Raw genomic sequence first — 23,494 nt, forward strand, 5'->3', positions numbered from 1 at the left:
GGAACTGACCTCACCCGCCCGGCATGGCGGCCATCAGCCCGTCCCGCCGCCGCCGCTGCTAAGCGAGGAGAGACGGACGGCGCCGCCATCTTGGAAGCGGGCACGACAAGAAGAGCACGCCCGCCATCTTTGTGCAGGGCGCGGTCAACTAGGGGTGAGTGGGCGGCATTGGTGGCTGCGGGGGGATAACGAGGGGAGGGAAGGGAAAGGAGGGGAAAGTGAAGGCGGGAGCGCCATCTTGGTGCAGGGCAGCGCTCAAGATGGTGAGCGTTTTAAAGGGGCCGCCACGATTCCAGCCTCAGCGCTGGGCAGACGAAGGGGAAGGTGGGGATCAGCGCCTTCACCCTATGTGGCAGGACAGCAGGACTTTGGACTCCAGAATTGATTCTTTCTGTCAAAAAAAAAAAAAAAAAATTACTTCTTTGTTAAGGTTTATGTTCCAATCATGACAAAGCCTTCTATCATTATTTCATGTAATGTAATTATATGTACAACTCAGTTGCAGCCTGTGGCGCTGAGGGACAGCAGCCTCCATCTCTCAGGAAGAAGGGAGGAAAGCCAGGCCTGCCAGGGACCGCTTCAGGCCCTGATTCAGGCTAGTGTCACTGCTGTGAAAACACAGGAGGGTAAAAAAGGATAGCTGTGATGCCCTGACATCACCTTGTTTCAGTTTTAGCTCCTCAGCATAGTTCAAACTGTCCAGAACTCCAAGCGGAGCATCCGCTCAGCTGTCTGGACCGGGTGTGCATCACCTCCAGGCTCACAGACAAAAAAGGAGGCTTTGTCTTTCCTTGCTGGGGCCCTACCTCCTCTCAAGTGACATTAAACCCTTTCCTTAGCTCCCAAACGTTTAAAATGAGCTTTCATCTGCCTCACTGTCGCTGTGCCCTGTGCAGAAGGATGAATGGTACGTAGTCCAGGCCCAACCACTTGGCTTTCCTCTCGCACACCCACACCTGTGCAAAACTGATGCACGCCTGGTTCCCATCCTTCAAATCACCAAGGCCACAGACATCATCTGTATTTAGGGACCATGGGCACATGGTCCAGATCGGTGGGGAAAATCTGGTGAGCATCCCGCTGCATGCCTCAGATAAAAAATAGTGGATACAGCTAGTATCAAAATTAAGTCTAGTTAACAATAAAATAATGAAAATCATTTAAATTGCATCTTTTGCCTCTTTTTCCTTAAGAACCAACCTATGTGACATTTTTCAAGTGGAATATTTTGAAAACCCTGTTCCATTTCGCTAACAACAGCTCACTAAACTAAGGCCACTGAAAAATACAGGATATGTTTCCTCACAGCAGGAATAGTAACACCGGTGTGTTACGAGGATATGTGGAACAGTAATTTTGTGGTACCTGAAAAAAGCAGGCTGATTCACTAATGGTTATTTTCATTTGGCTGACTCATTGGAGGACACTGGGCAGCATCATTTTATTTAAAATTCATAAAGGATGGTTCAAAGGCATTCATTATAATTTCATTAGTGTACAAGAGGCAGTTCTGAGTGGTTAAGTGCAGCCAATTTTAACTTGTATACACCAGTGATCACTGTTATAGTAAAATAAGCATATCTGTGGCTTTCTAGGAACACTACATGTCTTAGCATCCTCCTGTAGCCATATGCACAGGACCTATGCCTGAGGAGCTATGATCCCACCTGCCAGGGAACAGTATTGTAGACACTCATCAGCCCAGAGCAATAGTTAGATTTTTTTTTTTTTAAAAAAAGTCATTAAGAAGAACTGTTCATGTCTAGATGCACTTATTAAATTAAAATGATCTAAAGAAAGAGAGAGTCCTAATTTTCCTTGAGTTTTACAGAACAAACTCCAAGGTCAGATGTGTCCTTTTCCTTGCTGGCTGCATGCATATTACCCAGCAATTTCTGCTGAATTTTAAGAGGACATTAAGGTCAAATGCACTTATACCCACCCTGCCCTGAGCCAATTCAACTCACAGACAGTTACAAAAAACTGTCCTCTTTTCCACCAGGTTGGATTTCTGCTAATTTAGCAAGTCAAGTAAGCTCAGATCAGGGGGCAAAAAACAACCAGGAAAGGTGCAAGGCAGAGAAGGGGGCAAAGACAGCACATCGAGGGTAGCAGGAGGGAGAAGATAAAATGGCATTGAGCTATTAGACGGCTCAAGATGTGCTGTGTACATTCTTAATGAATCAAACACAAGTTTTTCTTCCATCTGTTTGTTTCGGTGTTTAACAGAAGTTTAGAAAACAAAGAGTTTGCATCTGCCTGCACAGACATTCCCTCTTGCTTAGTCATGGCAGGGATGCTGTGAGCCCAGCGGCCAGATGTCGGGTTGGGATTCAGGAACCTTTGGCACAGCGGACATCAGCTGCTTCCTTTCCCTGTGCCTCATTTTTTCCTACTGTGAAAGGGAGACAGCAATTACTCATCCAGGAGACCTACACGACCGGATTCATCGGTGCATGTAAAGTCTTGTCACAAAAGGAAGAGGAAAGCCAAGAGAGGACAATTTTCTCTCTACACCTCACTGCAGCGATTGTCACCTCTCAGACAACTAATGGAGAGTTCAGCTTCCACATCCATGCACTGAAAACCCCCTCTGAGGCTGCTATTTGTCTCCCTGCCCATCCACAGTCCAGGGGTCTGACAATGCTGCAGAATCTTGCTTTAAGTTGTATCGTGGCAGCTGGTCATTATCCTCTGATGAACCCAATGCTGATGCCTTCACCTTCTGTACTTGTGATCCGTTCTCTTCTCTAATAATATTAAGCCTGCAGGGTGAAACTTTTGAGAGTGTCTGACTGACTTAAAAATTAATTTTTCAAAATGACTGAAGGCTTCACTCAAAGGGAAATTCCCTGCCATTGCCATGCCAAAGTAATTATAGCCATACCACAAAAATTATCCTGCTGTAATTATGCTGGTATGAGCCTCCATCTGAACAATATGCTGAGATATTTTCCCAGGCAGCCAAAATCCTCTGGCAGCTCTGTCTCCAAGCCTCCAGGAGAAAGGGACCTGCTCCCAAAAGCCCTCTCCTCCCTCACTCTGGTGATTTAGAGAGCAACCCAAGATCTCCTTTTTCCCGGTACGATTTTCCCCATCAGAGTGTTGTAGCTCGGCTCCTGCCTTCCCGCAGCCTCTCCGACTCCTCCCAGGAAGTCCCAGCTGCAGATGAAGCATTTCAGAGACAGAGAGAGGGCAGCATGTGAACCAATGCAGCCTGGGAGGTAGTGCCAGACTTCTGCAGCATAAGGCAGTGTGGCCCAGCTTGATGTAAGTCGATTTTACTCCCCACCAACCCTTCCGGGAGCTGCCTTGCACCTACGTGTGTGTGCTTGCTGGTTGTTGCTGCTGCATTCGCCCATGCTACCGCTGTGGCATTACACCCCATGGTGTGAGGGGTTCAGGGGGACCCTTGTCCCCAGAGCCCTTTGGGTGCACCCGCAAGCGGCCAAGCTGGCCAGCACCACAGAGGTGGTTGAGGGAGCACCGGGAATGACGAGACGGCTGGTGCCCATGGGCTGGAGAGCAGGAGGTGGTGAGTGACTGATCCCCACGGTGACCTTTCAGCTATCGCCTCCAAAATCTGTAGTGCACTCCGTCCTGTGCACCCTGCCAGGGTGAGAGGTGCCCCGGTTCCCTTGCAGGGAGCATACGTACAGCCCAGCCTGACATGCCCAACCAGATGAGATGCTGAAATCCCCCTTTTTGACTCTCTGGTGGCTGACCCCCACTCCAAAATGCTGTCCAGGGCTGGGGAGGTGAGGCAGAACCCTCTGCCTGGTCAGCTGCTCCCACTTGCAGCAGCACCCTGACCCTGCTGCTGCTGCCGCTAGCTCTTTGCAGTAGCCTTGTGTACGGCACTTACACCAGCTCTGTAGTTTTCTGGAATACAGTGAAGCCCTTTTTAATGTCACACTTTAGTTTTGTTACCTGCAGGGTTAGCCCCCTCATCCCAGTGCTCATTTACTTTGCATCCCAAAGCAGTGTCCCTCTGAGTCTCAGCAGCCGTCCCTGACATGCAGCCATCCCACACACAGGGTCAAGGTGCGTAATTCACAGTCCTGAGTGATGTCATGCTGTGGCTTCCCATTTTTCCATAAATTGTGCTGTTTTTTCCCACTTGGGCAGAGTGATGTAAAATCCCACTGGTCTCAGCTGGCAGCTGCTTTGCACTTGTGTAAGAAATAACACAAAATACAAACAGTGAAGACTCATATCCTGCATGTGAAGATGAAAAGTGCACCTAGCAGTACCGAGAAATTACCTGCACGCTGGTCAGCTTCAAACCTGTTTTAATTTATTTTTTGGCAGCTCGGTAAATTAATCCGTGTCTTGTCAAAATAAAGGTGCATGCATCCTCCAGACTGACCGTTTTTATCTCAAGTACCTAACAAAACATTAACTTATTTTAGCTTAAATACCACATGTTTAACCAATGCTGTAGAATAGTCAAGGGGACCAGAGGTAAAGGAAAAGGCTGCATCGGGCACAGAAATTGATTTGTTTGGGGCCTTGAAGGAAAGGTAAACACCAAAATCACTTTGGAGATGGAAGCTGACACCTTGTTAATCAGAATAAAACTTGTGATTAAACAGCCTCGAGTTGCAGAGGCTGAGAGGCCAGAGTTTCTCAAAAATAGCAGCACTCTTGCACTGATTTTTTTTTTTTTTTTTTTTTTTTTTTTGGTAACCTTAAGAGCATGAAGGCAAAGGAAGGGGTGGGTTTGGGTGCAGTAGGTTTGCCCAGCATACATCCCTAAGGCCCCTGTTTCACTTGGCAGCCTCTGGAGGCAGGGTGTCCAAACATCCCCGCCAAGGCACAGCCCCATCACGAGGAAGGTGGAGGTGCTGCAGGGGAGGAAGGGCAGAGGCAAGAAATACCTGGGATCAATGAAACTGCATGGGAAGTTGATGTTGAATACTAAGATGCCCTCTCACTGGTGTCTGTACTGCTCCCCCCAGAGCAGAGGAAAGAGAAGGGAACCTGGAATTGGGGAGAGAGAAGGCAGAAGCCATGGTTGCCCTTGTGATCCTGACTTAGTGTGTGTCATGGGCGCAAAGTACAATCCCAGCGCTGTTTGATGGTGAAGCAACAACACACAGAACAGCTCATCCCCCCCTTTTCCTTTCTGTGGCAGAATAACCACAGCTTTGGGTCTGGACCTGCCTCATCCCCAGGTACACAGAGGATTTGCTTTACTCCTGCAGCCATGGAGCAATTGTCTCACCCCTCTGCTTTGTGTCCGGGGGAAATGCAGGTCCGTGCCCGCAGGAGTGAGACAGCAGGAGCTGTGGCATGCTCAGGAGAGCGGGACCGTCTCTGCGTCACTTCTTGCTGGAGAGGAAGAGCGGCGCTGGATATAGCTCCTATTCCAGTGAGGTACCGAATGCCCAGCGTGGCCATTTCTGGCTGGCAGCCTGGTCCCTGGCTCAGGCTGCAGCACTGTGGAGCCCAGGGGAGCTCACTGTCCAGGAGCTAGCCTTGGCAGCAATGGCAGATATAGCATGTCAGGAAAAGCCACACTGGTGCAATCTCCTCTGTACCCACTTATTTCCAGATAGCCTGTTTAAAGGGACCATCTCATAAGCAAGAGAATAACCTTCATACAGAAGAAAGCTCATTGTGGGGTTGTCTCGTCTGATGGTCTCTCCTACTAAAGCCTGTTGGGTCGCAAAGTACTCGGGAAATATCAGCATTCCTCTTGGAGATACAAACATGCAGAGCAAGGAAGCCACATGCAGCAGGCAATCAGTGGCGGAAGGTTGTGGCCACTAAGTCTTTTACATTTGTACTCAGCTATCCTGTCTGGCTGCCAGGCAAATTGCAACTGGACAAACACATCATTTGGTTTGGGGAGCAGAACAGGCTGAAACAGATTTGGGGGCTGCATGGCCCCAAGCCCGTGTTGTTCTCCAGCCTGATGGGCCCATGGCAGCATCATGCAGGCTGGGGATGGCAGGGCCAGGGGAATGTCATAAGAAGAAAGCATTTGTCATTTCCCTTCCTGAAAGGGCTGAAGCAGACAAGGCCTTTCCTCAGAACTGGGAATTTCTAGGCTTAAAGCACCTTCTTCCCACTGACCCCCATCACACTTGCTGATACTGTCAAATTCTCTGAACTGTGGCCAGCAGAAAGCTCCACTGCAAGAAAACAGTGCTGGGGCTGTTAATGTTTCACCTCTAGCTATATTTTACTTCCCAAGCCATGAATCCTATTACTCCCACCAAAATCAACTCAGGCACTGCATCCTAATGACTGTAATATCCATGAACTTGTGCAGAAAGAGCAAAACAGGGGGGGTGGGAGAAAGGAATGGGGATTCCCTAGACCCAGAGAGGCCGCGACTCCTGCTCGCCCTTGGCTACCTGCCTGGCACCAAGGGGGAGCGCAGAGTCCACCTGGTGCCCTCTGAAACACAGGGCTCCTCAGCAAGTTATTTGCAAAGATCCCTTGTGAGGACTGAAGCCGTATAAAAATCTAAAGACCTCAACACAAAATATCATTGGGGCATTTTTCAAATTCTGGTGCAGCCCTCTGGGAACGGCAGAGGTGAGTAGGTAAGTGGGGAATTACTACTGCAGCTGAGCATGGGGAGGGGGTCTGACCTGGTATCCCCACCTCTATCCCCACACACAGTGCACAGACCCTCTTCCCTCACATCCCAGCTCTATATTTCACATCTTGGCTGCTTTCACATGTCCTCCTCGTCCCTGTTCAAATGTATTTTATTTGCTGAGGTGATGATTGTTTTCTTGGCTCGTTGCTTCAGCGACGCCCTCCTTGCATCCCCATGCTGGCTTTTCTTGGTGCACTGAGCACTGTTTGTCTCTGGTTTCCAGTCCCTTTGCTGTCTGGTTACTTTTTCCCTGTGCTGTTGAGTTATTAAATTCTACCTCTGCTGCTTTTCATCATCCTCGTGATAAATTCCCCATCAAGCACATCTGACTTTCTCCCACTGTGCTTACCCAACTGGAAGGAGGATTTTGTTCTCAATGTTTCCTACTGTCCTTCTTCCCACCCCACCCAGCCATGATGCACGAGGAAATTAGGTACCAGTCAGGCGAATGGCACCTTGGTGTCTGTGTACATCAGACTGACCTGTGTGCTGTGATCTCCTCTTGCCTGTGCCCAGTTGCTGCCTGGTTTTGCCATGAACTTTAGGTGCAAAAACTGGCATATTATTTAGGATCTAGAGCAACTCCCTTCACCAAGCACTCCAGCAGGACAACAGAGTAAATAGTTCTGGTACCCTGTAGTACAATGTGGAGTAAAAAAGTTTATGCTTCTAGAAAAAGGGGAGATTTTCTGTCCTGTAGAGAACAAGGTCTTTCTGATGGAGAACAAGAGATGTTATGGAAGGCAAAAGCCTAAGGTCTAGGGTCATCAACCTGGCTGTTACAGCTTGGCTGAGCTCATTTGACCCCATGATTTACTCCAACTGAAAATTAGATTTAAGGCATTGCCAGCTCCCCGGTGAGTAAACACCTGCCTTTGTTCATCTGTTGTCTCAATTCTTGTTGAAACTTGTAAATGAAACATCCTCCTCTGCCAGCTCTCATCTGCTCAATCTTTCATAAAAAGTATGTGAAGCTTTTTCCAGAAACCACCGCAACAGTGTTACTGCTCTAAGGTTGATCCACAACAACCCATGAAGCGATTATAAAGGGCGCACTTTCTGCTGGGAAAAACATACCAAAGGAGACCATGTCCCCTTTGCACGTGGCCCCATTGCCATCAGTAAAAGCTGAAAATTCACTTTCTTTCTCTCTCTGCAGGCAAAAATGTCAAGGCCAGTGCAAGCTCAGAGGCTGGAGGGAATAGATAAGAATATCTGGTGAGTTAAGAGAGTATCTGGTTTACCCTGGTGGTAGATGTGGTTTCAGGCAGCCTAACACCAGACAGAAACTGCCACAGCCACACAGCACAGAGCAGCAGTCTCCCTTGGCTGCTTTGCATTTGTTCAGGAAGCACATCAGGGCAACTTTGTCCCAGGAGACTTTACCCTGCCTCAGTTCTGTACCTGCTGCTCACACTTAATGCCGTATCAGGTGTCCCACACCATCCTGCGGGAAGGCAGGCGGGAACACCTTGTGCATTGCACTCCATCCGACCCACCCACCCGAATCATCCCAGCAGCACACAAATCTGAAACAAGTGGTTGCAGCACCCTGGCTGCAGCCTGGCATCTCTTTCAAGCCCACCCTAGGGCACTGCAAGCAGGGAGGCAGGTGAAGGGGTGGTGCAAATGCCATTCCCAGCCTGCCAGGCACAGTGTGGCATTGGGAAAGCTGGATGCTTGAAGAATAGATTTAAATGGGCTTTCCCCAAAGCCCTGCTGTGCTTGGTTTCAAGCTACAAACTGCCGATGAGCTGGCTTCTGTTTGAGACAAGTGCTGAGTTCAGCCTGCCTCCCTCTGCAGAGGTCTTCACAGTATCTAGTTGCTAAATTTTGCAGAACTTGGAGCTCAGAAACCTCAAAGTCCTCTTGTGCTCTGTGTGATCTGATCAGAAGCAGTGTGCGACCACACACCTAGACAGCACAATGGCTGTTTCCTTCAAATTAAAACCACCCCCCCAGTGCAATAGTGCATCATCTTCAGTTTAATTGAAAAAGGTCTGAAATGCCTTATGCTTGCTCCTGTCCACCTGTGAGCAGTGGGATGGCTCTGCAGGGAGGACACCAACTTCACTCAGTTTCAAAGGGATGCAGAGCCAGCGCCAGCGTGCTGCCTGGACCCTCTGTAAATGCTTGTCTTTCTCTCTTTCATCTCTCCAGGGTGGAGTTTGTAAAACTGGCTGCCACCTACTCCACGGTGAACCTGGGCCAGGGCTTCCCTGACTTCCCTCCACCAGACTTTCTGAAGGAAGCATTTATGAGAGCCCTCAGTGGGGAGAACCACATGCTGCACCAGTACACCCGTGCCTTTGTGCGTGAACAGATCCTCCCCTCCTCGGGAATACCCCCCTCACTCCCCATTAGCCTTGGCTGCTTCAGGGTTCTTCAGGCAGCAATAAACAGGGCAAGCCACATGAGGCAAAACATGCACCGGCCCATGCACCCTGTGCCCAGGGCTATAACACCCTGCTTTACCAGGGTGTTTGTTTGAAGCAGCAGGGCTGGAAGATGCCCTGTACACTCAGTCACAGGGCACTTGGCTACCCAGACCCCTTCCAATGACTCATCCATGTCTTAGGACACTTCTGCAACCCAATTCCCACCCTTCCTCACCCCACAGGGCCACCTGCCTCTGGTGAAGATCCTAGCCCAGTTTTTTGGGAAGCTGCTTGGACGAGACTTGGATCCTATGACCAATGTGATGGTGACTGTGGGGGCATACCAGGCTCTTTTCTGCTGCTTCCAGGCTTTTGTTGATGAAGGCGATGAGGTAACATAAGATTTGGGCTTGTTGCATAGGCAGCCTTCCTCTGACAGGGCTCTTTGCTGTGGATCTGCGAGGAGCAGGTTTTCATAGTCCTTTTGCTAAGCAGAAAAGGTTTTATCCCCATTCTCCAGTATTTGAGCTTCCAAAGGAAAAAAATCTCTGCTACCAGACACTGTCTCATTTCTGCATAAGACAAAATAACCCTTTTGCCCTGAAGTGATGTTATTCTTCCATCACTGCCCACTGACAATGCAGGTTCTCCATTACAGTAATTCGGGGATTACAATTTTCTCTCCCTCCCATTGCTCTCTGCACCCGCCAGAGAAGGTCTGAGCAAGGCCAGGAGGGTGCTGACATATCCCTTCCTTCCAGGTGATAATCATTGAGCCCTTCTTTGACTGCTATGAGCCGATGGTGAAAATGGCTGGTGGGATGCCCGTGTTTGTCCCACTGAGACCGGTGAGTGGGTCGGAGCAAAGCTGTTGAGGGAGGAGTCTTAGCAAAGTGAGCGAAGAAGTGAGTGGTAAGCAAAGTATAGAGGTAGCAAAGTAAGCTGAGGTTCCTCTCTGTTCTCTCTAGAAAGCTCCAAAAGATGGAAAATTGATGTCTAGTGCAGATTGGCAGCTGGACCCAGCTGAACTGGCTTCTAAATTCAGTGAACGGACAAAAGCCATCGTCCTGAACTCACCCAACAACCCTCTGGGCAAGGTAATGTCTCTGGCCTTGCTGTGGCTGGCCCGGAAAGCAGCTGGGGTGCTGCAGCTCACCCAGCCACATTTGCAGTGTAGCAGCAACTTGACCTTCCTTGTGCACAAGGGAAATGGGTGTTGTGGCAGCACCACGCACTGCACTCACTCTTCTGGTGTTTTTTAAGCCTGGTGTTCTGTGCCACCAGTGGCTTTGCCCTGTTAGACAATTGCAGCCAGCTCCTGCCCACTCTGGCTTGGGAGATGGTGCAAGCAGGGCATGCAGTCTTTGCAGAGAGGCAGGGAGAGGCAGGGGCTCAGAAATGCTCCTGCTGCATCTCTGCTTCACTCCCTGCCTCCTGCAGGTATTCAGCCGAGGGGAGCTGGAGCTCATCGCAGACCTGTGCGTGAAGCACGATGTCCTGTGCATCAGTGATGAAGTGTATGAGTGGCTGGTCTATGACGGGAAGGAACACATCCGCATTGGTATGGAGAATGGCTTGGCTGAGCCTGGGTGTATTCTCTGGGTACAGCATCTTCAGGGAAGGAACTGGTGATTTAACTTGTCCTCTGGCAATTACATGGACTGCATACATGCACAGCTCTACCAGGCATGTATCCCCATCAGAGGTATTTTGCTGCATTTCAGTCTCAGAAGACTCCAAACCAGGTCTTAAACTGGAGCCCTGACTTCCAGAGCCAGTCAGAGGAAACAGTTGGCTTCCCAGTGTGAGATCCAGGGCTAAGAGCCCTTTGGCTCCAGATAAACTGGATTTTTTTTTCCCCATGCTTTGTAACACCACAGTTTTCTGTGTATCTCTAGTTTGGGGACATCCATTTCAACATAATTTCAGAGGCCTGTTCTTCCCCTTGCAGTAACATGCAATCACCTTGTTGCAGGATGATGGTGCTTGGCACCTCTGGGAGCCCCTGGGGCTGGGTACATGCATATGAAAACACTTACAAAGAGATGCTCCTGAGAAACCTGGCTGCCTGCTTGGGATGAGCTTTGAGGCTCATCCAGCTGAAAGATGTGCTGTGAACACAAGAGGCTACCACAGGTTATGGTGGGAAAAGAGCTCCCACCTTGTCATTAATGCAGCCCAGAAGTGAGCACGCCGAGCTCTGCCATTGGTGTTTCTCTCTCGTTTCATTGCCAGCCAGCTTGCAAGGGATGTGGGACCGCACGGTGATCATCGGGAGTGCTGGGAAAACCTTCAGTGCCACTGGATGGAAGGTGAATTCCCTCGTGCAGCACTTCGTTGTCTCCCCATTCCTTTGCTCCAAGGTGTGGGTCCAATTGCATAGCACGGCACTGGGGACACTACTGCCACACACTCAGCTTTGAGCCTCAGGGTCTGAAAGTACCAAAGCTGCTTTATGCTAGCCCTGTCTGGAAAACACAATGAAGCCAGCACAGGCAGACAAAGGGGAGCGCATGCAGGTACCCAGAGACTTATCACCTTCTTCCTCCTCTCTTGGCTGCAGGTGGGCTGGACCGTGGGACCCAACCGGCTGCTGCAACACCTCCGTACTGTGCACCAAAACTCAGTGTACCACTGTGCCACAGTTGCCCAGGTAAGGCGGCTCCCTGCAATTCCCAAACCCCTGAAGCAGGGGCAAGAAGGGGTCCTTCTGCCTATGGCTGACCTGCGACACACAGACAGGGTGATGTGTGGTGCCCTGGAGACATTCCTTCCCCTATCCCTGCAGTCACTCCATGCCTGGGAGGAAGGGGAGAGTACAGCCTGTCTGGGGTATATTCCTTATTTTGCACTGAAAAATCCAAGAGGCCTTTTCCAGGGGCTGGAGGCAGGCAGCTTGGCTTGGTGCAATGAGAAATCACCCCCCTGCTCCCTAATCACCTGTGAATTGCATCAGAGCAAAGACTCCAGTTCTCAAGCAAGCCTTGACCGTCCTCCCACCATGTTCCTCTCTCCTCGCAGGAGGCTGTGGCTGAGGGTTTCCAGAGGGAGCTCGAACTCTATGGGAAACCAGAAAGCTATTTCGTCCAACTGCCCAAGGCGCTGCAGCAGAAGAGAGACTGGCTGGTCCAGAGCCTGGATGCTGTGGGGATGAAACCCATCATCCCTGAGGGCACCTACTTCTTGGTGGCAGACATCTCCAAGTTCAGTGAGTCGTGCAGCTGTGGCTTTGCTCAGGCAAGGCTGAGTATGGGGGCCCAGCCCAGCGTGGTACCACTAGCAGGGACAGGATCCTGCATAAACCACCACCAAAGCAGGGATGGACAATAGTGCGTTTCCCATCCAAACTCCCAGAGGCCGTGGGTTTGGGGCTTGGCTGAGGCACACAGCAGCAGGACCCATCTCCGTGCTGCTGTGCTTCTCCTGCAGAATCCGACGTCCCTGATGTCCCTGACTCCGATGAGCCCTACGACTCCAGATTTGCAAAGTGGATGGTCAAGAACAAGGTAAATGCCCTTTCTGCCACGTTGGCCTGGGTGGGTTGGTGCCCTCCCTGTTGGCTGTGCTCATGGGAGCCAGCAGCACACACACCACCACTGCCAGGTCTAGCAGCTCACCCGGGGGGTGCCTGGGGTGTCTGTCAGTGGCTGGCCTCAACTCTGGCAGCCTGAACTCAAGCAGAGTGAGCAGACAGGGCACCAAGGGCAGCTACAAGCCCATCTGTGAGACTTGCAAGTAATAAGTGGATGGCTTTACACCAGCCCAGAAAGAGTAACCTCAGCACCACATGTTTCCCCTTCCCAGGGACTTGCTGCCATCCCGCTCTCTGCTTTCTACTGTGGGGCCCACAAGAACAACTACAACCATTTCATCCGGTTCTGCTTCGCAAAGGTGAGATACGTGGCAGCACAAAGGCAGGCAAGGTTGGGAATAATAATCAGGGCCAGTTTTATCAGATAAATGCCAAGAAACACAGAGTGCCTTGGGCATTAGAGCCTGAGCACGGCACCACAGATGGTTCAACCCCCTCCTGCAGATGTGTGAGCCGAGCCGGGGGCAGGAGATGTGCTGGTGCCATCCTAAGCTTTGTCCCTTCAGCATCCCACATCCCTTGGTCAAGCCAGGGAGTCTTCTGGGTGTTCAGCAGTGCTGTGCCTGCCCCAGTGGTGCTGTGCTTGTCTCATACCAAACACGGGGCATTTGCAGTGTTCTAGAATGACAATGGGATTTTTATATAAATGATGACTGCAGTGAGGGGAAAGGGGATTTGACTGGAAGCCATTGACTGAACCTGCGGTATTTGTTTAGGAGGAAGCCACTCTGAAGGCAGCAAATGACATATTGCAAAAATGGAAACAGGAGAAAACCAGTCCCTGAGCATACTGGAGAGAAAACCACACTCTCCTCGGTCCTCACCTGCCACAACCGCTCTTTCTCCTCTTCCTTTGCTTGGCTACAAACTTTGATATGTCCTTATTTTTGTTCTTTCAACCACATTTTCTGTCAAACAAATGGTTAAGAGGTTTGCCAGGCCCAAGATCTGGGGGACACTTCCTGTTACTGTGAAACAATTGCACTGTTCCTTGCAAAAAGTGAGTCTTCGCATGCACTGTCAGTATTTGATATTTCTTCTTACTATGTTTAAAGACTTTACTAATCAGTTCTGGGATGCGTCCATCAAAACACAAGGTACAAATGGCTCCCAGGGTCTTTTTCACCATCAAATTCTGAAAAGGTGTTTCAGGACCTACCTTTAAGGCTATGCTGGGAGTTCACTGTGGCTTGTCTTGCTGCACATCTCCACTCACATACCCCAGGGCACAGGACAGCATTTTCACCAGCATCCGCATTCTCCACAGGACTGTGCAGTCAGAAGGTTGATTCCTTTAATCCTGAAAATTATTAACCCAGTGAAATGCTGTTTCCCATAATTAACAATTTTCTTACTGGTTTCTTTTATGTGCATCTCTGGAAGGTGACCTCAAAATTGATAACTGGTTTCCCCGAGGAAACAGGCTTTCCTAAATAGCCCAGCTATTGCCAAACCTTCCCTGTGCACACCCCAAACTATCCCTGGCACTTTGTCAGGGCTTGGCAGCATCGCCCAGGCTGCAAAGCAAAACCTTCGGGCCTTTGGCCAGTGCACGCAGTGGCCGGGGAGGATGGGCACAGTGGCCGCAGGCTGCTCCTGCTGCTGGTGGCCCCCGCAACCTCCCACCCACCGCGCTGGTGGGGTAATGTGAGCAGCATTTTGAAAGGTAATTCTTGCAACATTCTCGATTTTAACCTGGATAAGAATGTAAACCAGCATCATCAATCACGCAGGAGTTATGTGCAACAGACTGTGCAATAAGTATTTGTGGCAGTTAGATTATTAAAGATAAATTACTGCAATTATTGAAGGGTAAATGTCTCTGTAATGACTATAGGGCTGACACAGCTCCCCTGGAGAGCTGCCGTCAGCTGTGCAACATCTGTGTTGCGTCCCATGGTGGTGGCTGCTTGTCCCACCCAGACTGGCAGGTCGTGACTCTGCAGGTTTTCTGTGTTGGGCTGCATCTGATGGTACCGATCCCCTTGGAGCCAGAGCTGCACCCATCCGCGGGAGGGAGGGGGGTGAACCCCCACCTCCTGCCTTCGCCCATGGGAGATGCACCCCATCTCACCTGCCTGCATAGCCTGAGCGGGTGAGGGTGCTGCTGAAGACCCTTTTGCACCCACATATGTGCCAAGTGCCAGAAGAGCTGCAATCACCGAAACAGATAAACGACCTTGAGAGTAGGTTATTAACATCAAGATTATTTGCAGCATCTCCTCCACAGGTGTGGGCTCTTGCTTTAGGCCACGACACACCCCGCAAGGGGCAGGGTGTATCTCCCCATCCTCCACCACGCACGCAAGTGCTCGTGCAAAGACGCCCAGACGCTGGTGTCCAGATTTTTACACCCCCGCGGCCACCCCCAGTTTCCCACTCGCGCCCTCCTCCCACGGTGCCTCTGAGGTCACCCATCCTCCCGCAGAACGAGACCGACCCTGCTTAGCTTCACATCCCGCGCCGGCGACTTAAACACCGCCCCCCGCCGCTTGGCCCTTGGCTCACGTGACGCAGGCTTCCGGCCAATCACCACCGCTGAGGGGCGTGGCCGGGCAGCGCGGGCAGAAGATGGCGGACAGCGGAGCGGCAAAGCGGCCCAAGGGGGTACGGGGGCGAGGGGGCTGTCCCGATTGTCGCGCGCGGCCCCTCTGGGGAAGCCCGGCGGTAACGGTCGCTGTCTCCCGCAGGTTGAGGAGAGGAAGGTGGACTGGCGGCGCTGGAAACAGGAGAGTAAGGCCGGGGATGGGCCTGCGAACCGGGCCGCGGGGGTCCCTCGTCGTGGCGGCCTGGCCCTTGCGCCGCCCTGCCCTGAGCGCTCACGGCTCGTTGTTTAAAGCGAGGTGCTGCTCTCCCTTCCAGGGAAAGCGGAGAAGAAAAAATGGAAGGAAATGAAGCTGCTGAAGAAACTAGACAAACAGCGGATGCGGGAGCTGGCAGAAAAAGAAGCCGAGAAGCAGGAGGAGCAGAAGGAGCAGGAGGACAAAGGTGATGCTGCTGTGACCTGATGGGGAGGTCTGCATGAAAGAGTTGGGAGAACTTGGTCATAAAAGTCAGTCAGTTTTACATATTGATAGGAAAGGTGATGCTCAGCTTCGTAAGTCTGATATAGATCAATCCACTTGTGTAAATGGGCAGGAACACAACGCAGCAAGCACTGCGTGCAAGACCTTTCTTAAAAGAAAACCTGAGATTAAGAAACAGAAGTTGCTTTTCTTCCCCCACCACAACCGCACCTGAAGTAGTAGATAAAACACTGCACGTGCAGCAGTGACACTGTGGCTCTTTTCTGATCGCACTCTGTTCCCCAGGGCGTCACTACACGCTGAGCGTAGCCCTGCCAGGCTCAATCTTGAACAACGCCCAGTCGCTGGAGCTGCGGACGTACCTTGCCGGACAGATTGCTCGGGCATGTGCCATCTTCTGCGTGGATGAGATCGTGGTGTTTGATGAGCATGGAGAAGATGTAAAGTAAGGAGGAGCCATCTTGTTCTGCAGAAAGCGTTTCCTCTCTGCTGTTTCTTCAATCATTTATTGAACTAAGACCAGCAAAGAACTGTGTGTACTTCAAACAAAAGTCTGAACCTCTTTCAAATGCCAGGATTACAGGGACCCCTGTACCACTGTACAGAGATGTTGCCTTAACTTACCTGGCAACTAGGATCCTTTATCCCAGCGTGGGGATGACAAAGCAGCAGGAATTCAAATTCTCCTATACTCTTAAGTCTTGCTGTGGAGGGATGAGGTGTGCCTATGGCCTTATGCAAGACAAATTCCTGATCCTGCATCTGAGTTAACTGGCCAAGCCATGCAATCCTGTAGCATCCAACTGCCAGGTTGTGTCAATACACAAAGATTATAAAACCAAAAAACTTTAACAGGTATTTGGCTTACAGAGTTCTAAATATGACCTGTGAGCAGTCTCTGCTTCTGGAGTAAGCCTTTTACAAGGTGGTTCATTTATTTCTTGGGAATGGAGGGGGGCATGCTGCTGCTCTCACATCAAGGAGCAAGGCTTGGTCTTCTGGAAGCCTGGCCATGTGGGGCTGTGCAGTTTCATGCCAAGTTCACAGGCTGCTCTCTTTCAGGACCGTGGAGGGGGACTTTGAAGGAATTGGGAGGAGAGGCAAGGCTTGTGTGCAGCTGGCTCGGATCCTGCAGTACCTGGAGTGCCCTCAGTAAGTCCATCATGGCCAGACTGTGCATCACATTTGCGTCAGAACTGACTACCATGGGTATCTCATGCTAGAGGCTATGGGAGCAGGAGCCAGGATCTGTTTATATTGCATAATTATGCGGGAACATAGGATTTAATTGTTTCATGTCTGGTTCAGAAGTTTAACTAAAAGAAGAGTAGTGAATGCAGGATACAACCTGCGTGATACATTAGAGATAGATCAGGGACTTGAGGGAGCTAAGCAGAAATAACTGTTTGCACATTTGAACCTTCTCTGCTAACAGGTACTTGAGGAAATCCTTTTTTCCAAAACATGAGGATCTGCAGTTTGCAGGTAAAGAGTCAGCTGTCTCTGTCTCAAGCTGTTTGCTCTCCCTTCCTGAGCTCTGGCTTTTGTATGGAATGCACAGAATTTAGTAACGAATGCAGGTGACGTGCGGTGCTGTGGTATGCTGGACCGGGGGGGGGGCGCAGCAGAGCAGTTGTATTTACACCTCTGTTCCCACAGTTTGTGTCTTCTCCTTAGCGGTTGCTTTCATTCGTGCTGTTCTAGGGCTCCTCAACCCCCTGGACAGCCCCCACCACATGCGGGTGGATGAGGATTCAAAGTACCGAGAAGGCATCGTGTTGGACCGGCCAACTAAGCCAGGCAAAGGGTCTTTTGTTAACTGCGGGATGAGGAAGGTATGTCTATCTGTAATCCACAGATCCTAAAAAAATCTCCCCCGTCTCTGGCAGATGTGAAGCAGGCAGGGTGGGTAGTGCTGGGTTTCTGAAGGCCACAGTGGGTTGGCATAGGGTTTAATGCTGTTGCTATCTTGTCCCTTCTGGCTTGTTAATGTTTGAGGCTTCCTGAGTCTTGGTGGGTCTGCTCATTCTTGCACACCACTGCTTCACTGCTGGAGTTGAACCTTTGAGCAGCAAAGTCTCAGACTGCTGACCCAGCCACCCTGAGCCCGCTCTGCACTGCACATACCACGCAGGCCCAGATTGCAGAGCTCCTCAATTCCAGCTCCAGGCCAGAACAGATCCCCACTTCCTCAGAGGGTTCCCTTCTTTCCCCACCTTCCCCAGTACTTTCAGAATGTTTGATGCTGATCGTGACTCACTGCAGGAGGTGCAGATTGACAGACAGCTGAACCCCGGTCTGCGAGTCACTGTGCGCCTGGAAGAACCCCAGAAGCCAGGTAATCCACTGCTCCATTAGCATCTGTAAACTTCAGTCCTGCAGGAGCTGGTCCTTCTGCACAGCAGCCTTCAGATTACTAATATCTGAAGGTACCCAAAAGCTCTGCATGTTCCCTTCACTCCACACACAATTTTAATAACACCCTTACCATACCTCCCCTGCTTAACTGGAAAGAACTATCAACTCTTTGACCAATAATAAACAGCCCAAACATACCCATGTGCTTTCCAGAATGTGCTCGAAAGGGCAGCTCTTGGTTGTACTCCAAGTCAGTGCCCTACCCTGGGAGAAAGTGCTGTATGTGGCTGGTCAAACCCAGCTCTCACTAGGATATCACAGGGGCTAATCTATTTGCTTCCCTTTCAGAAGCTAAAGTGCGGAAAGGCACCGTGGTGTCTTCACAGCACCCTCGGATGGTGTCGGGCTTGTACTGGGGTTACAGCGTCCGCCTTGCCTCCTGCTTGAGTAGGTATTTGCGGGGGTTCTCTGCTCTCTGCCATGTCTGCCTGGCTTCCACACCAATTTCAGGCCTACTGGCTGCACGTCTGCAGCACACAGTAACATCTCTGTCTTGGAAATCTGTTTTGTCTCAAAGGCAGCTTACACACACACCTAGCAGCCACGTGGCAATCAAATTTAAGGGTTAAAGCTTGGGGTGTGAATCACCCTTGTCATTCACCGGTACTCTGCCCTGTACCTCCACTCACCATTTTGCCCAGGTGCAGCAGGAGACAAGAGTTGGTGCTCTCCATCTCCATGGTAACTAACCTCCTGCTCATTCACTTCAAAGCCAGAAGTGACATTTGAGCTCAAGAGCCCTGCAAAATCCTTCCCTTGTCTTCTGATTGATTGGCCCTCCTAGGAAAATTGTAAGCCATTAGTCAAAGAATGGCTCCTGGCACCTTTTTGAGCATTGAGGAAAAGCTGCTGCAGTTGAGAAGGGTGCCAGAGACTCCTGCAGCAAGGGAGTTCTGTAGGAAAAAGGAGTCTTCTGTCTCCTGATGCACTAGTGGCACTGAAAAGCAATTCCTTCTGCTGCCACCACTCACCTGTGGAGTACTTAAGCCTGTCCAGGTATGCAGTGAGGACACCACATAAATAACCCCGTATTGTGTTTGTTTCCCAGGTGCTGTCTTTTCAGAGTGCCCATTCAAGGAAGGCTACGATCTCTCTATTGGGACCTCGGAGCGGGGCAGCTCTGTGGATGAGGCCACCCTCCCCTCCTTCAGGTTTGTGTCCCACTTGCTTGGCCCCACTCAGAGTCCCTAGTGAGATCTGGTGCAGGCAGAAGAGCTGCACCGTGGCCTCAGTGTTCTTCCAAGGAGGGATGCCCCTAGATACAAGCGCAAGACTTGTCTGCAAGCTGCCTCCTGTGCTGGTCCCTTTTACACCAAGGCACATTCCTCTGCATCACAAGCTGGGGGAAGTACCCCAGGACAATGCCAGTTCCTTTCCTGGCTCTCTGGAGTGGGTCCTCCCCAATTCAGCTGGTGGCAGGGACTGTCCCACTAGCCAAGTGCCGGGGGGGTCTGTTAGGGAGACAGCTGCACTGGGCATTGTCAGCAAGGGACACAGCTCCCTGCTTCAGGAGCATAGAGGAGCTTGAACAAAGACCCAGGTACTTGACTAAAAGAAATGGGTCTGCTTCTTGGACATCAAGAGAACTGTTTATGTGAAGGCAATTCTTAATCCATTTTGAAGGTTCAAGGCATGTGAGCAGCTCTCTGTAAAGCCTGTAGCATCTGCCTTGCTCCAGCGGTAAGAGCCAGTCTCCTCTCTCACCCTGTCTCTGTGCTCTCCCCCAGGCATGCCCTTGTTGTGTTTGGAGGTCTTGAGGGCTTGGAAGCTGGGATCGACGTGGACCCAAACCTGGAGGTCACAGACCCCAGTGTCCTGTTTGACTTCTACCTGAATACTTGTCCCAGCCAAGGCAGCAGAACCATCCGGACAGAGGTAGGGCAGGTGGCTGATGGGGCGTGACACCTGTGCACAGAGCAGCGCTGAGTTTCTGCTGCTGGCAGTGGCACATACGTGTCACTCCCCATGGTGACACCTCGGCAAAGAGCAGCTGGCTTGCCTGGTGCTCCCCAGGGAGCAGCAGTTCTGACTGCTGCCTGGGTCTGTTCCAGGAAGCGCTGCTGATCTCTCTGTCTGCACTGAGACCCCACATTGATCAGGCTGTGAAGACACCCAACGACAGCTGAGGGAAGGAAAACCACTGACCTTGCTCTCAGCCGAGGACTGCCTCGGGGAAGCGGCTGTTCAAACGCGGGGTGCTGGGCAAATCCCTCCAAGAGCCTGGTGGGGCTGAGACACAGCATGACTGAAGCTGGCACTGCTGCTTGACCAAGTGTCTGCCTGCTGTTGGGAGCAGCAAGTCTGCGCCGTCCTGCTTGCACAGCCCAGCCAAGGGATGGTCTCTGCCTCAGCAGCTGGGACGAGGCTGGCAGCAGCCTGGCTCTCAGCAATTCAGATATCTGGGGTGGGGAATAAAGCAGTATGGAACCTCAGCTGCCTTGAAGTCCACGTGCAAGTGTCTTGGTGTAGAGGGTGGGCACTCAGTGGCCAGAGATCCTGCACTCTGACATTTAAGACTTAATCCTTATGCCAAGAAGCTGTTCCTGTCTCAGCCTGACTTCCCCCAGCCCCTGCTTCAACTCCAAAGCTTCATCCTTCCCAACAGCAGGAACGGCTGGAGCTTCAGCTGGGCCTCAGCAAAGCTTGTTACAGTTTGGCTCCATCTGTGGTTCCTTGGGCTTTGCCTACAGTGAGCTCAAACAGGAAAGCAGCTGGAAAAGTTGGCTCTGTCCTCCCCCCCCTGCTGAGACATTCAGAGCTTTGGTAAAACCAGATAAACAATACTGTAAGTGTTCAAAGCTTTACTGCTAAAATCATCTTCTGAAAGAAAACAATCATACAATCCTTTGGCCACAGAAAGGCAGGAACCTCTCCTCCCCCTGCACCCATTACCCATCTTGCTCCTGTCCTTCCCTGCTAAGTAGCAGAAATCAGGTAACTTCCTTTTGTGTCTTAAGGAGCCACACACAACTCAAATGGAGCAATTACAGGAATATGCTTTGTGCTACAGATTAGGGGCAAATTCTAGAGACCTGCTACAATGTCAAATCAAATGCCTGGGAGCCTTCTCCAGGACCTGCCCTTGAGCCTGCTACGTGCGTGCATGCGTGTGTGTGTCTGTTTTACTGCTGCACAAAACAAGGGGAGGGGTAAAGAGAAGAATTAGTTTGATTCTGATCTCCCACATTTAAAATTGCACAAAGAACTACTATTCTGCAGACAACTGCTGTCAGTCCTTTCCCAGGGGACACCTGGATTTAAACTGGGGTTCAAGGCTTTTTTCCAGCTGTGATGGCTTTCAAGTTACTTGTTCTCTTTAAGATGTTTGGGACAAAGAGGAGCCCTGAGGCTCGCTCAATGCTCTCGATGGGAACCAGGAACCGTTCCAGGGGAATTTTCTCATCCACAGGACTGTTGGGCATCACATACGAGCGCAACTCAATCTCCCCGCCCTCCTTTTCCAGGATGAGCACCTTGAAGAAATGGGTGGGGACGGCCACGTTGTTCTTCCCAATCACCTGGTACTTGACGTACATCTTCCCATCAGCTTCCATCCTGCACCAACAGCAACATCCCATGTTACCTCCTAGTCTGGTGCCCCATCTGCCCCCTCAGCCCTCCACCACCCCCCCTAAGTGAGCCCCCACCCCACAGTGTGGCTGGGAGCAGCCCTACTTCTACAGCAGGGGTGTAAAAGCATTTCTGAAATGGAGGCTATGTGATGTGGTGAGGCCTGTACATTCAATCCACTCCCCTCAAATCCCTTCCCTGCTGTCTGTCTTGTGCTGAAGGGATTTTTCAACATGAGACAGCTGCTCTTTAGTGCTACTTGAAGATCTTTGCAAATAAAGTCGTGCTCTTAAGTGGAAAAATAGTCCATGAAATAAAACCTAGAAACTTTATTCTGCAGGGAAGGCGTCTGCAGTCTAAATTGTTAATCTAATAATCTAGTAACCTACTACTAGTCTACTGGAGTCTTAAGGCCTGCAAACAAAAGTGACTTGCTTATATTGTAGCTCAGGAAACCCACCCTTACTCACAAAATAATTAACTGAATGGGAAATACACAAACTAATCCCACAAAAGTAGCTCTCCACAGAACCTCTGCGCACAGCTGGTCTCAGCTGCAGTCCGGGGCCTTAACAGCTCACTCCGTTTGGGAGCAGCTGGGAGGCTGCACCCCCAGTCTGCTTTCCTTTCCCAGCACAACCCACCTTTTAAGTGTGGTCCCAACGCGGCCGTCGCATTTACCTGGGCAGGTAAAGGGGTCCTGTGCAGACATAGACGTTCTTGTTGTTCCTTGCCAAGCTCCTGCTGTACTTCTCAAGGTTATTCCAGGCATTCTGGTTTAAGTGAGGATCCTAGAAACATAACCAGGGCGACACGGGCAGCCAAGTCCCTCAGTGGGGAATTTCCTCACTGTTGAGAGGAACCCGCCTTTTCTGTAACATGCCTCAGAGTGTCCTGGGCACTTCCCTGAAGAGATCTCCACTATCACCTCTGCTCTGGACACTGCGTACGGCGAGGTTCTGGTTTGCACACCCAGGAACAGAACCCACTTGCCTCAGACCATGATTTTTACAAGCATCTGTCCGCCGGTTTCACTTTTGCTCCTGCAACGAGCCGCACTGACCGGGGTCTCTCCCGGCGTTTGCAGGACCGCTTGTTGTTCAGTTTATCAGTAACTATTGCTCCCCCTCCCCACGCCACGAGTGACTCCGGCCTTTCTCTGCCTGAATCACTCCGGGGACAAACCCACGGAAGAGCCGAAGACGCTCCGAGGTGGTTCCCAGCAGGGAGCAGCGTCTACCCTTGAACACGGGCAGCTCCGGCCCCCCACCTCCACCCGACTCTCCCCGCGGGGAGTGGGGGGGGTGCGGGGAGCCGGTACCCACGGCGGGTCCTACCTGCGGGGCGATGTTGCTGAGGTAGAAGGTGTCCCGCATGGCTTTCTGGCTCCATTTGTGGTTGGCGGCGGCGGCCAGGTGCCCGCGGTCGAAGCCGCTGCCGCGGTAGTCGGCGTTGGTGGCGCGGTGGTATTCGTGCACCGAGTCGTCCTCCTGGAAGTCGCAGGCGGCGCGGTCGGAGGTGCCGCCGAGGGTCTCTCGGTTGAGCTGCTCGATGACCCAGAGCGCGCTGCGGCTCCGGGGGTCGTAGCACAGCACGTAGGATTCGCGGCTCCGCAGCTGAGCCAGCCCGGGCAACCCGTACTTGGTCAGCTCGGCCCGCCCCGAGCCCGCGACCGCCGGCGGACCGGCCGCCGCCACGGCGGGCAGCACGGGCAGGCGGCCCAGCAGCCCCTCCGGCCCATCGGCCCGAGCCCGGCGGCGGGCGGTGAGGGTCGCCCCCAGCCCCGCGCCCAGCGCCAGGGAGGCGGCGGGCAGCAGCCAGCGGCCCCGCAGCATGGCCGTGCGCTGGGCCCTGCAGGCGGCCGCCGCTTAAAGAGGACGCGGCTTTCCCGGCC

General features: G+C 51.6%; 4 protein-coding genes across 7 annotated transcripts in view; 2 read left to right on the top strand and 2 right to left on the bottom strand.

Moving 5' to 3' along the window:
- Positions 1–15,072, bottom strand: part of LRRC8A (leucine rich repeat containing 8 VRAC subunit A) — a 38,242-nt gene extending 23,170 nt beyond the window's left edge. The window contains exons 1-2 of one of the 2 annotated variants that reach the window (XM_033011936.2): positions 15,027–15,072; positions 13,746–13,886 (exon numbers count right to left, since the gene is read on the bottom strand). The gene's annotated coding sequence lies outside the window, so the exon portion shown is untranslated. Of the gene's footprint in view, positions 1–9; positions 86–13,745; positions 13,887–15,026 lie in introns of those variants that run through there. The other variant, XM_033011934.2, reaches the window with a different exon arrangement.
- KYAT1 (kynurenine aminotransferase 1) lies at positions 65–14,391 on the top strand. Of its 3 annotated transcripts, none has more exons than XM_033011941.2 (14): positions 65–154; positions 5,258–5,379; positions 7,776–7,834; positions 8,777–8,927; positions 9,237–9,386; positions 9,756–9,842; positions 9,963–10,091; positions 10,435–10,555; positions 11,230–11,357; positions 11,558–11,647; positions 12,016–12,202; positions 12,424–12,500; positions 12,799–12,885; positions 13,303–14,391. In XM_033011941.2, exons 2-14 carry the CDS (start codon positions 5,296–5,298, stop codon positions 13,369–13,371), a joined length of 1,419 nt encoding a protein of 472 aa, XP_032867832.2. In that variant the 5' UTR covers positions 65–154; positions 5,258–5,295; the 3' UTR covers positions 13,372–14,391. The 3 variants fall into 3 exon arrangements, with proteins under 3 accessions (XP_032867832.2, XP_032867831.2, XP_032867833.2); XM_033011940.2 differs by lacking the exon at positions 65–154 and adding an exon at positions 3,169–3,270; XM_033011942.2 differs by lacking the exon at positions 65–154 and adding an exon at positions 3,169–3,270 and having other exon boundaries at positions 11,230–11,306.
- Positions 15,073–15,082: 10 nt separating the features above from the next.
- SPOUT1 (SPOUT domain containing methyltransferase 1) lies at positions 15,083–20,462 on the top strand. Its single transcript, XM_033011944.2, has 12 exons — positions 15,083–15,193; positions 15,277–15,319; positions 15,449–15,574; positions 15,898–16,057; positions 16,675–16,764; positions 17,048–17,097; positions 17,317–17,447; positions 17,878–17,950; positions 18,319–18,417; positions 19,079–19,181; positions 19,758–19,905; positions 20,082–20,462. The coding sequence occupies exons 1-12, from the start codon at positions 15,158–15,160 to the stop codon at positions 20,154–20,156; spliced, it is 1,134 nt and encodes a 377-aa protein (XP_032867835.2). The 5' UTR covers positions 15,083–15,157; the 3' UTR covers positions 20,157–20,462.
- A 354-nt stretch (positions 20,463–20,816) lies between these two features.
- Positions 20,817–23,484, bottom strand: ENDOG (endonuclease G). The gene is made up of 3 exons (XM_042786436.1): positions 22,938–23,484; positions 22,282–22,391; positions 20,817–21,585 (listed from the first exon to the last, which is right to left on the bottom strand). Exons 1-3 carry the CDS (start codon positions 23,433–23,435, stop codon positions 21,300–21,302), a joined length of 894 nt encoding a protein of 297 aa, XP_042642370.1. The 5' UTR covers positions 23,436–23,484; the 3' UTR covers positions 20,817–21,299.
- Positions 23,485–23,494: the final 10 nt, after the last annotated feature.

This window comes from Tyto alba, unplaced genomic scaffold (assembly GCF_018691265.1).
Source record: "Tyto alba isolate M040663 unplaced genomic scaffold, T.alba_DEE_v4.0 Super-Scaffold_11, whole genome shotgun sequence".
Lineage (NCBI taxonomy): Eukaryota > Metazoa > Chordata > Aves > Strigiformes > Tytonidae > Tyto > Tyto alba.

Excerpts from the sequence above, each read along its gene's own strand:
- KYAT1 (XM_033011941.2), top strand. The coding sequence starts at position 5,296 with ATGCTCAGGAGAGCGGGACCGTCTCTGCGTCACTTCTTGCTGGAGAGG. Across the intron at positions 10,092-10,434 it reads CCAACAACCCTCTGGGCAAG|GTATTCAGCCGAGGGGAGCT; the intron begins GTAATGTCTCTG and ends TGCCTCCTGCAG. Across the intron at positions 11,358-11,557 it reads CCCCATTCCTTTGCTCCAAG|GTGGGCTGGACCGTGGGACC; the intron begins GTGTGGGTCCAA and ends TCTTGGCTGCAG.
- SPOUT1 (XM_033011944.2), top strand. The coding sequence starts at position 15,158 with ATGGCGGACAGCGGAGCGGCAAAGCGGCCCAAGGGG. Across the intron at positions 15,194-15,276 it reads CGGCAAAGCGGCCCAAGGGG|GTTGAGGAGAGGAAGGTGGA; the intron begins GTACGGGGGCGA and ends TGTCTCCCGCAG. Across the intron at positions 18,418-19,078 it reads CCGCCTTGCCTCCTGCTTGA|GTGCTGTCTTTTCAGAGTGC; the intron begins GTAGGTATTTGC and ends TTTGTTTCCCAG.
- ENDOG (XM_042786436.1), bottom strand. The coding sequence starts at position 23,435 with ATGCTGCGGGGCCGCTGGCTGCTGCCCGCCGCCTCCCTGGCGCTGGGC. Across the intron at positions 22,392-22,937 it reads TCAGCAACATCGCCCCGCAG|GATCCTCACTTAAACCAGAA; the intron begins GTAGGACCCGCC and ends TTATGTTTCTAG. Across the intron at positions 21,586-22,281 it reads GGACCCCTTTACCTGCCCAG|GATGGAAGCTGATGGGAAGA; the intron begins GTAAATGCGACG and ends CTGTTGGTGCAG.